A 12500-nucleotide genomic window follows, 5' to 3' on the forward strand; every position below is an offset into this window, starting at 1 on the left:
AGAGTGTTTTATGGTCTCACTGTCTAACCCTACATTTCTCTTTCTGTGATGTCACAGAAAGAGAAATGTAGGGTTAGACTTCATAGGATCTCCGAGTTCAATACACCTTCATATTCCAACCGGTGAAGTAGGCCTTTAACAACAAGAAATATTAGGGGGGGGGGAACTCAAATGTTTTATTTTCTTTAAAATTCTTTGAACATTCAAACAGTATATCAGTTGTACTCCTTCTAGTAGAATATAATAAAACAAGCTCATAAATAAAGACAAATATACATAATATACAACGTACAAACATATAAACTATATATATACAACGGATATATATTAAAAAAAGGTAAATATGAACAGAAAATTAATTCATTCATTCATTCATTCATTCATACATACATACATACATACATACATACATACATACATACATACATACATACATACATACATACATACATTCATACATACATACATACATACATACATACATACATACATACATACATACATACATACATACATACATACATACATACATACATACATACATACATACATACATACATACATACATACATACATACATACATACATACATACATACATACATACATACATACATACATAAAGAAAAGAAATTAAAGAAAAATCACAATTCTTCTAGGGAAAGCACAGACATCACAGCTGGCTTTAATTTGAAACAATCTGGAATTTGAATATACAGTATGATTTCAGATGAGTCATGTATCCACCTTTTGATTGGAGCTCACTGTACCAACACAATGACCCCATCGTAAAGGAATCCTCCTGCTCTGTTCAAGCTGTTAGTCAATACCACTGGTAGAACTGTTAGGGAAGCATTATCTAAATCCCATTATTCTCCCCTTTAAAGCTACAGTGCGTGACTTTTTCATATACAGTAAATTAATGTCAGTTACTTTCAAGAAATTGACAAAAAAGTTGATTAAGCCTATCAGCTCCACAAAACTCTCTCTCTGTATTTCTCAGTATGGCAGCGTTTACAAACTGGTGTCGCCCTGGGACAATGTCACAGCAGCTCAACAAAAAGCGCCCGCGAAATGGTGTCAGTTGTTTATTCTACTGCTTAGAAAAAACCTGGATGTACAGCAGAAGGTATAAAATCCATGTGCGATCACTGAAGGCTTAACCTCATGTAGATGCACCGGCAGTGTTGTTGTTAATCAACTTTGTGTCGATTCCCTTGGCAATGGCTTGAATGTAACCGACATTCATTTGTGTGAAAAAGTTACGCACCGTAGCTTTAAAATCTCTATAAAATTGAGTGACTCATTTCTGTCCCTGGGTGTTCGCTTGAAATCCCCACGTTCGTTATTTTTTGTCATGGGTGGAGTGAACTGACCCCAGCGCTGAGAGCCAGAGTAAATAGTTTAAGGGTCTGTGTCCGTTAATGTGATCACAGAGAAGGCATAGCAATAGAACAGCTGGCCCTAGTGTGTGTGTGTGTGTGTGTGTGTGTGTGTGTGTGTGTGTGTGTGTGTGTGTGTGTGTGTGTGTGTGTGTGTGTGTGTGTGTGTGTGTGTGTGTGTGTGTGTGTGCCTGTCTGTCTGTCTGTGAGTGCATTAGGATCAGCTTTAGAGAGATGTATAGTTTTCTTTTTTTTTAAGATATTTTTTTGGCATCGTTATGCTTTATTGACAGTGTAGAGACAGAGTTGAAATGGGGCAGAGAGGGGAGTGGCATGCAGAGAACGACTGCGGGCTGGAATCGAACCCGGGTCCGCTGCTTGCCTGAGGCCCTATGGGGGGGACGCCCTACCAACTGAGCTAAGGGCGCCCCTAGAGAGATGTATAGTTAGTGGGCAGAGGTAATCATTCACATGTTATTGTGCTGTTTTGTTGCTGTTCCTGAATTTTCTCACTATTATTCACAATAATATTATTAACTTTTTTTTTCTTTTTTTTTCTTGTGCAATTGAATGTGTGTGTAGGATCTGGGTGGGTTGTGTTGAACAGGTTTTATTAGTCTGGGTTTCAGTGGAGCGTTTCTGCCCGATGATGACTTCAGGGTCTTTAAAACGTCGAACTTATGCTAACTGTAGTTTCTCAGGCCAATTCTAATTCCATTGTGAATACACAGCCTACACTCTGAAAACGGGCATGTTGCTAGCTTAGGTTTACCAGTTTACAGAGACTAGATTTTGTATTACCACCAGATATTTTTTGTATTTATAAGTATGGACAGGTAGTGGATCACGAGGAGATATTCACTGATTTCGATTTTTTTAACGTGATTTTGACTAAAAGCGTTCTCCTGAATCACTGACTCCACCTTTATAAATGACATATTATGGGGTGCTCCGGTGGTGTACCATATTGGCTCCGGCCTTCGTTGCAGTGGTCGCGGGTTCAAAATCCGACCCGTGGACCTTTACTGCAGGTCATCCCCCCTCTTTCTCTGTCTCCACTTCAACTCTGTACTATCAAATATAGCTTGAAAATGCCAAAAAATAATCTTAAAAAAAGGACATATTATACTCATTTTCATGTATTTTTTTTTTACTGTTGGACTCCTACAGAGCTGCTTAACACGATTGACCGCAAAGTAAACTCTGTAGATCTTGGGAAATCACCTTTTTTTCTTTCATGCACTTTCAGCCAAATCAGCCTGCAGCGCTCACGTCCAAATGCATGTACCTCAATGTTTGACACTTTGGCAACGTTTAACAAGACCATCGGACATTGTAACAACGTTTATAGGGCAGAAAAGGTCGAAAGTACAATAGGTTTCCTTTACGTACGTGCTTTTTAACAGTCCCAGTGAGAGATGAGGAAACATTTCACTATTGCACGAACAATCTGATGCTCTGTGAGAATTCGATGTCACATGTCCGAAGGCTTTTCAAAATCTCCCAACAAAAAAAACACAGGAAATAATGTATATAATGTAGGTCTACAGTTAGATTTGCTGCTGTAGTGAATGGGGAGATATTTGAGACACATCATTAAAAAAACTCCCAAGGCCCATTCAGCCAAGATAGAGATGGTTATATACAGTACATCCATTCATTTCCCTTCATTCATATTCACCGTTGTTATTCACCTTTCACACGCTTTAGCAAAACGTGCAAAATGCTGCTGCAGAGTTCCTGACCAAGTCACCTCAAAAGGTCCCATGCCATGTTACACCCAACTGTTCACTTTGACTATGTAGCTTACATTTATGTGTGCTCATAGTTATCGCTAAATAGATGAATAACTTGCAGTGGCAAATCCTTTCTATTCTTTAAAGATGCAACGAGGAACTTTAGAACATTTCTGAAACAGTCTCATTTTTCCTCTGATGATCATAAATGACATGTAACAGCAAAAGAGACCATCAGTGCAAAGAATGCTATTTTTATATAGTTTTTCTGAATGCCTTTGTCATGGGAACGCTCACCCAGGAACAACTGCTGGCGTAGTAAAACACTACCGCTTTGGTCCAAAAGGGGGTGCAAGAATTAACACAAACTGAAAGTTCCTCGGTGCACCTTTTTAAGAAGACCATTTTAATCTATTCAGTATGGGTTTCCTTTGCTATCAGTTTTGTCTAAGAAGTTTTGCCCTCTCTTTATCTGTGTGCTATTGTTCCTGGTTAGTTCATTACTCAAACATGTATTAAGGACATTGGACTCAAGTCACAAGAATAAAATAAACCAATGGGTTCAATGTAATTTTTTCACAAACCACCAAAAAATCTTTCTTCATATGTTCCTAATGTAGCGATAGTAATGTACTCTCCAGTCTTAATCTTGACAGCACCTTGAACTCTGTGCCAGTTGAAAGAAAATCATATAAAACATTTGGTTTTAAATTCTTATAGAGTTTTTGCCCCAAAGCCACACTAGTGGTTTTCATTATAATACTTTGTTTTATGTCAAATTGATTTAGATTTTGCGCTTTTAATCTTCCCCGTCTGTGACTTTCGCTAACATGATGTCTGTCATGTTATTGGCATATTGTTTGTTTTGTTGTCGACGGTTGTGAAAGAAATTCTCAGATATTTCAATTCAGTAAAAGTAGCAGAACCAAAGGAAAACTTTTGTATTTCAAATGTGCAGGTGCATCTAAAAAAAATTATATCAAGGAAAAGTGAAACTCTCGTAGCTTATGTTCTAGATTCATTACACAAAGTGAAATATGTCGGACTTTTCGTTTGTTTTAAATGTGACGATTACGGCTTACAGCTTATGGAATAAAACATCCAGCAGTATCTTTATGGCGGGCCGTACTATGAGGCAAACCAGGACATTGCCTGGAGCCCCGGGGCCCCCAAAAAGCCCTCTATTTTGCCCCATATTTATTGTTTTTTATAAAGATCTCTTCACAATAGTATCATCAGGATGTCTAATTACTCACGTTTTGACGGCCTTTCTGCTAACCGTGCACCCCCCTTCAGTCTGCCCTACATGGACTATTCCATTACGCATCACGCTCATGACGCTGCACGTTCACGGTGTAAAATCCAACAAAGTAAATAGCGGGAGAAGATCGAGAGATACGAGATAAACCTACCTACCAAAATGAACGAGAGCGGCTCACAAAACTAACAAGAAGAAGGACCAAAGGCAGGACTTAATATAAAAGCTAACAAGCTTTTTTGCAGACCCTTTAAATTGCATTATCAGCGTGTCAGTACAAACCAAACATTGCCAGATCTTGCTCACAGCTGAGTGGCGTCTCCTCCGAACATCTTAAACTGTTGCAAAACGAAACGGGGACTTTCTAAAAAGCCCCGAGTGATTCCAGATTCACAAACAGGAACTAAGGTTTATGACGTTAAAGTTTGTGCCAAAGCTTGTCTCTGTGCGCCAGCTGTGTGTGCACTTTATTACAACCAGATATGACTTTATCTGACAGTTCAATGCTCTGGGAATACTTGCTGTCTCAATCACACACACACACACACACAGAGAGACACACACACACACGCAGAGTCAGACACACACGCAGACAGATACACATACACATACACACACACACACAGAGACACACACACACATACACACACACACACACACACATAACTGATGGTTGTAGGTTTATATTCCTGCTGCATTAAAGGTGGAGTCAGCGATTCTGGAGAACACTTTTCCCTTTTTTGTCAAAATCAGTGAATATCTCCTTGCAATCCGCTACCTGTCTGAATTGTGTGCGCTTTGAAAAGAAATCCAGTGCCCCACATGCCCCTTTACAGAGCCTAGGATGTGTATAAACCTCCTAGGCTCTGTAAACGGGCATGTTGCTACCTTGGGTGGTCCCCCTTGTGACACAACGTCCTGTGAGAATCAAGTATCTCTGAAAATATTTTTTTTTCAAAAGAAACTGTTAAAGGAATTATTAAAAACCAAGTGTTTGTAATAAAAGAATTTGAGTCAAGGCAGGCTTCAGAGCAGGTGAAATTTACTTGCGGACAGCAGCAAGGGAATCAACAATGTATCTGGTTGGTACATGGTTGAATACAAAGAATTGAACAGTGTACATGGGATTATATGCAAGAGAAGGTGGTGTGTGCGCAAACACATACTAGGTTTGGTGTGTCCAGCCCTTGTTTTGCTGGCGAAAGCAGAAATGTTTTTAATTAGGCAGATAACAGAATATGGGAAATTTAGGGAGTCTTTTCTCCCCAACCACTATGCACATGAATGCGTCATACCTCTGTATGTGCCAAAATCTTATTAGGCAGTTTTCTTCTTCAAGGCTAAACAACAACTTTTGTCTTAGCAAAACACTTTGGGGCTGTTAGTTTACTGGGACAAAGTTCAGCAGGCAGAAAGCATGTATTGAGCATTAAAATATTATACAATCATAAGGCAAATTAAATTCTAGTAACAGAAACACAGCTGTTATTAAGATTTTTTCAGGCTGATCCACAGAGGGTTTTTCAACTGTTTGTTTAGCTGAAGATAGAGAGAGGGGTTTCTCCACCCATAAGTGAAGATGTAATCCTTCAATTTATTACAAACATTCAAATCCAAAATCATCACTTTTTAGAGATTGTGAAATATTCTAGCTTGAAAGTACAGTCAAAACCGAAATTATTCATACCCCTGGCAAATTTTTACTTACTTTTATGAAACCAGCAAGTTTTTTCTTGATTGGACATGACACAGGCTTCTCCCAAAAGATAATACGACGATGTACATGAGGCATCATTGTGGGAAAAAAAAGAATTTTCAGCTTTTATTTACGTTTGAACAAAAAGTGGCATGTCCAAAATTATTATTATTATACAGTTTTGACTGTAAGAAAAGTCTGTCCGAATTTTAAAAAGTCAAAAAGTACAATATTGATGTTGATATAGTCGAAAACAAGTATAAAGTTGCACAAAACGGAAACACACTCAAAAGTACAAGTTCTTCAAATGTCAGCTTTAACTACAGAACTACATAAAAAGCAGTTACGATACACCTGCGATAGAACCTTTAACCTTCCTAGAACCGTTAAACTGTTTGGGCCAAAAATCAAAATACAAAACAACAGCTGAAGAATCATTCATCCGCCTTACAAAAATGGTTTCACAATATCTAATGAAACCAAAGACTCTTAATAAGTTGATACAATGTAAGAAAATAACTCAAACTGCCTCTACAGTAGTATATACAGTATGCAGATGTGTCCTCTATGTCCCCCCTTCTTACATGACTATACAACACAAAAAACGCACACGCACGCACACACATGCACGCACGCACACACATGCACGCACACACACACACACACACACACACACACACAAACACACACACAAACACACAGACAAACACACACACAAACACACACAGACACACACACAGAGACAAACACACACACACACACAAGCCCCTGCTGTTGTATTGCCTTCTCTGTGATCGCCGTAACGGACATAGACCTTTAAATTATTTTACCCAAAAATAAGAAGAAATTCATTTTTCCGAGTCATGTAATGGGTTCAGGGTGTGTGTATATTAAATCTGGGGTGCAGGATTTGGGGAGAAAATGGCAGTTGGGATAGAGATTCGAATCCAAATACCTCAACCGCTGCACTTGTTCTCTTTGGTCCCTCCCCTATGGTCCCTCCCTGACACGCTCTACACACCAACAAAGTCATGCCAAAGTGAATGGACAGTCCCAACAGCCAATAAGAACAGAGAATCGGAGCCTCGCTCTGATTGGTCAAAGTGTACAGCTCATGTTAACTTTGACCAATCAGAAATCACATACCCCAGCTTTAAGTTTTATATGGGATACTTTATAGCTAATTTCCTGTACTGTATGTGTGCTGCTGATTGAATGATTGAACTAACAGCGATTCTAGCCAACAAATTCCTTCTATATTGGCTTCAGTTGCATCGTGTTTGATTTCAAAACAAAGGAACGTGATGAATTGATTGAGGGGTTAGAATGGTGTAAAAGTCCAGATGGGATTTTTTTTTCCTTTTTCTTATAGAATAAATAAATAAAGTTTTGGCTGTAGCATTTGGTCTTTATAATGATGAAGAAAGATTCAAGATTCTAAAGTGTTTATTGTCCTGTGCACAATAAGAAACATGTTCTCAGTCGTACAATTAAATTCTTCCTTTGTTTTTTTCCACAGACTGAATGCCAAGAAAGAAACATGAAAATATGCAATATAGGCTACAAGTAAAATAGAAAGAAAAGCAGCAACAATACAGAATATACAATTTAAACGTAGGGACTTAGGAAGTTAGTTTTTTTCTCCTTTGCATTCCTCACGTTTACTCCTGTAGTGAAATGGAGCCACTGCTTGGAATTCATCAAAAGAGTTCCCACCAGTTAATTTTTTTTTTTACTGAGGATCAGGTGTCAAAAAAAATTCCAGTGTGTGTTCACATCAATTTTGATCATTTTACAGTGAAAAGTTGGAAAGAATAGTGAGTTTGGTACGGGAAACGAAGGGTTTGGTTCCCAGTCAGGGAGGGGCAGGTTCGGTAAGGGTCGTTAGGCAAGACCATTTAAAGGTGGAGTCAGTGATTCTGGAGAATGCTTGTTGTCAAAATAAAATCAAAATCAGTGAATATCTCCTCACAATCCGCTACCTTGTCCCTGAAAAAAAATCTGGTGTTAATACCCAGCCTAGAATCTGCAAATGTGCATGTTACTATAGCTGTAGGCCCCTCTGTTTACATCCAAGTTTACAGAGCCTAGGGCTAGGCTGTGTATTAACATATAGCCTATAGTACGGACAGGTAGAGGATCGTAAGGAGATATTCATTGATTTGGAAAAAAAAAGTGATTTTGACAACAAGCGTTCTCCAGAATCACTGACTGCACCTTTAGTATTGTCTCAAGAAATGTTAGAATTGAACATCGGTCAAATATAAGAAAATTAAGCACAGAGTTATTTTTATAGTAGTCGGAGTAAACACGTTCATTATGTGTCTAGTATCTACAAAGGAAAAACTAATAAATATTTTAACATTTTTTGTCACACTACAAGACACAACAACACATTCCATTATAATTTATGTGCTCAGGCCTGCACTTCTGAAACCAAAACAACAGTCTTTGAAATTGTGAACTTTTTTTTTTTATATATATTAATTTATTGGGTTTTCGAAAACAGAATGGGGAAAACAGATGGAAATAAATAAATAATAACAACCATTCTGTTTAGTCAACTCAAACTGCGTGGATACAATCGCACGACATATGCCTAAGTTACTGTGTCACATTTCTACCGACATTTTAAACTTTGGAGGTTAATATAAAGTGTCAGAAAAGTCCTTCTCTCTCTCCCAACAAACCATCTCTATATGTGCAATATTAAACCTCCCACAAGGAACTTTTAAATATTTCTTAAACAGTCAAATTTTTCCTTTGATGATTATAAATGACTTGTAACAGCAAATGAGACCATCAGTGAAAACAACGCTTTTTTAAATTAATTTAATTTAATTTAATTTTTTATATTAATGCATTTGCTTGGGTCCGATATCCTCGGAATAAATGATAAATGATCATCAGAGGAATAATTCGACTGTTTCAGAAATATTTAAAATTTCCTCGTAGCATCTTTAAAACATAAAAAAATATATAATAAACCTTTTTTCTTCGTATTTCTGCCTAGGAGTTGGTCTGATCTGGATGGATGACGTTGCGTGCCTGGGGACTGAAGACACCATCCACCAGTGTAAGTTCACGGGCTGGGGCAAAACCAACTGTGGACACGTGGAGGATGCGGGGGTGACCTGCGCCGTTTAAAACAACCCTCTGCTGATTCTAACTCTGCTGCAGTGGACTACAGAATCTGCCTTAAGTGTGCCTTTAAACTCTGAGGAAAAACTACAAGGTGCCGCCATTTGCTTTTGGCGAGACAAAACTGATTAGAACGTGACCATTTTTGCTACAGGACTGAATTGTGGCAGCAAGGAAAAAATGCCACTCTTTTTTTTCCGTATAACGTCACTTGAAAAACAAATCCGCAGCTACTTTTTTAAGAAGTTGCATTTTAAAGTGGACATTTTCTAGCTTCCCAGACAAGGATCTCCCTCAAACAACTCCACAGTGCCTTTTTAACTTTTAAGGAAAAAGTACAATGTGCACACAACGTCACCACCATTGCCTTGTGGGTGTGTCACCGTGTTTTTTGTGCCACCTCACCTGAAAAAAACTAATCTGCAGCTACTCTTTAAGAAGTTGTGTTTTAAAGTGGACAATTTTTTCACTACGAGAACTGAATTGTTGCAGCAAAGAAAAATGCTACACATTGAAAACAAATTAAAATAGTGCCTTATACTTTGAAGAAAAGCTTAAAGGTGCACACATCGAACCACCATTGCCTTTGTGGGATGTGTCGATATGTTTTTCGTGCCACCTCGAGAAGTACATGATTTTGGCCAGGTCATTCTTGGAAAAGTAGATTTTTAATCTCAATGACTTTCACCTGGTTAAATAAAGGACATTGTTTTATTAAACGTGACAATTGTTTTGCTACATGAACTGAATTGTGGCCGCAAAGAAAAGTACCAATGTTTTTCCATGCCAACTCACGTGAAAAACAAATCTGCCATGATGTGTGTGAAGTAAACTCGCATTAAACTTGCATCTACTTTTTGGAGAAGTTGTGTTTTAAAGTTGACATTTTTTTTGCTACAAGAACTGAATTGTGGCTACAATGAAAAAATGCTACACATGGACCAACTTTTTAAGCGATTGTGTGAGCTCTACACGGGCAAACAGGACGGCTTCAACAGGACTTAAAGATGGAGGATTGAACTTTGAAGGTCAAGCTTTTTCAGAGGCTCGTTTTGGGTCAGATTTTTTTGCTGTTTTTGAACTCTGGCGCTCGGAAGAATTAGCAAAGACGTTATGAAAGCTAATCTAACATCTTCATCATGCCAGAGCCTGTGTGATGTCAGCTGTGTCGTCAAGGAGATGATGACACATGAAAAAAACTGACTAGACAAAAAAAATGATTTTGTTTTTATTTTACAGGCAGCTGCACTTCACAGTATTATGAAGGAATGGCGTTTTGAATAATGCAAAACAAATAGCCAGTGTTGCCTTATACAGTATATTATACAGTGTATGTCTTTTAACCTGCAAATCACCAAATCAGTGTCACCATGTGCTTTATATATGTATATAAATATATTTTGTTGAAAGGGCAAAAAACTTGTGGAGAGTTCCCAGTCACTGGCGTTGACAGATGAAGCGATTAAGAAGAAGAAAGAAACGGATGAGTATAAACAGATGCACACACACACACGCACGCACGCAGACACACACACACACACACACACACACACACATACACACACATAGACACACACGCACGCAGACACACACACACATGGACGACCGCACCGTAGAATTTACTACAGCGGGTCCGTCAGTGTTTGCTGCCAGAAGTTGTGTTGTTTCAGCATTAATGCCCATGTGTATGCTGTCACACACACACACACATACACAAATGCACATGCACACACAATCACATACACGCATATAGACACACAATCACACATACATGCACACAAAGACACACACGCGACCCTACACACACACACAAACTCTCTCCTACACACACACACACACACACACACACACCAAACCAACCATAACAGACTTTGTTCATCTCATCTCATGCCGCTCCCAGCTGGGTGTTTAACCTTTATGGCTGAGCCCTCAAATCCAAAACTGCTGGAAAGTGTCTTCACTCATTTCCATATGCCATACGCAGCGCTATATACAGCTCTGGAAAAAAATAACATTACTTAATAGAAATGCTCTTAATGACAAAAAATTTATTGGAAATTTAGTAGAAATGTTGTCAGTAGTTTATATTATAAAACCAAAATGTTCATTCTACTCAAACATATGCCTCTAAATAGTAAAACGAGAGACACTGAATATTTGGAGTGGTCTCTTAGTTTTTTCCAGAGCTGTAGGCTTAGAACCTGTCTCTTTCCCCATTCAAGTTTTATATTAGAAGAATTTTGGCAAAAACTCAAACATTTGGCTCCCTATGGAGTTGTATAAGACACACACACACCTGCATACACATACACACGAACATAGTGACAGACACACACTCGACCCTACACACACACACACACACACACACACACACACACACACAGGCATAAGCATGCACACACACAATCACACACATGGTCTCAAATGCAGACACACTACATATAGTTGAATTCCCTATGCTCCTATATTCTGTAGTGAAATCTATCCGTGTAAATTCTTCTCCAAGAGAAATAATCAGGACTGTTCTGACCCACTATCTTTATATGAAATCAATCTGCACACAGATATTATCAATTTAAAGCTATATTGCGTAACTTCTGTCACCGCCCTTGATGATACATTCTGAGTCATTACAACAACACTGTCTGTGCATCTACATGAGGTAAAGCCTTCGGTGATCGCACATGGATTTGATACCTTAAACTGTACGTCCAGGGTTTTTTCTTAGCAGTAGAATCAACAACTGAAACATTACTTGGGCTCTTGTTGAGATTTTTCTGATCTCTTGCGCCAGTGCGACATCAGTTTGTAAACGCTGCCATAATGAGAAATACAGAGAGAGTTTCGTGGAGCTGATAGGGCTTAATCAACTTTGTGTCAACTCATTTGTCGATCGCTTGAATGTTACCGACATTCATTTATATAAAGAAAGTTACACACTATAGCTTTAAGAGTATTTTTTCCGCGTAAGGGACGTATAAAAGCAAGAAGAATTTGACTTCTTTCAAGTCAAAACAGCCATAACATCACTTTCTCTACCTCCATGTTAAAGTGCCTTGGCATTTTTTCAAAGGTTTTCGCTTCAAAACCGCGACTTTGCCACAGAAGTACGGAAAAAAAATTAACGGAAAGGGAATTCTGAGGAAAAGGGAAAATGAGGTGTGAAACCAGATTCAATAGACCGTAGTGTCTCTGAAGACGCTGTAGCAACACCAAAGGGCAAAATGTTTTCCTTCAAAGGTGATTGGGTCTCCTGTGTGTGTGTGTGTGTGTGTGTGTGTGTGTGTG

General features: G+C 38.5%; 1 protein-coding gene across 1 annotated transcript in view; it reads left to right on the forward strand.

The window, feature by feature from the left end:
• The window catches only part of scara5 (scavenger receptor class A, member 5 (putative)), a 96693-nt gene that overhangs the window by 82507 nt on the left and 1686 nt on the right, over positions 1-12500 (forward strand). The window contains 1 exon segment of the mRNA XM_080047565.1: positions 9085-12500. This exon segment is cut by the window's right edge and continues 1686 nt beyond it. Coding sequence (XP_079903691.1) covers positions 9085-9218 — 134 coding nt within the window. The 3' untranslated portion in view covers positions 9219-12500.

The sequence above is a fragment of the Ammodytes marinus genome (assembly GCF_949987685.1).
Source record: "Ammodytes marinus genome assembly, chromosome: 19".
NCBI lineage: Eukaryota > Metazoa > Chordata > Actinopteri > Uranoscopiformes > Ammodytidae > Ammodytes > Ammodytes marinus.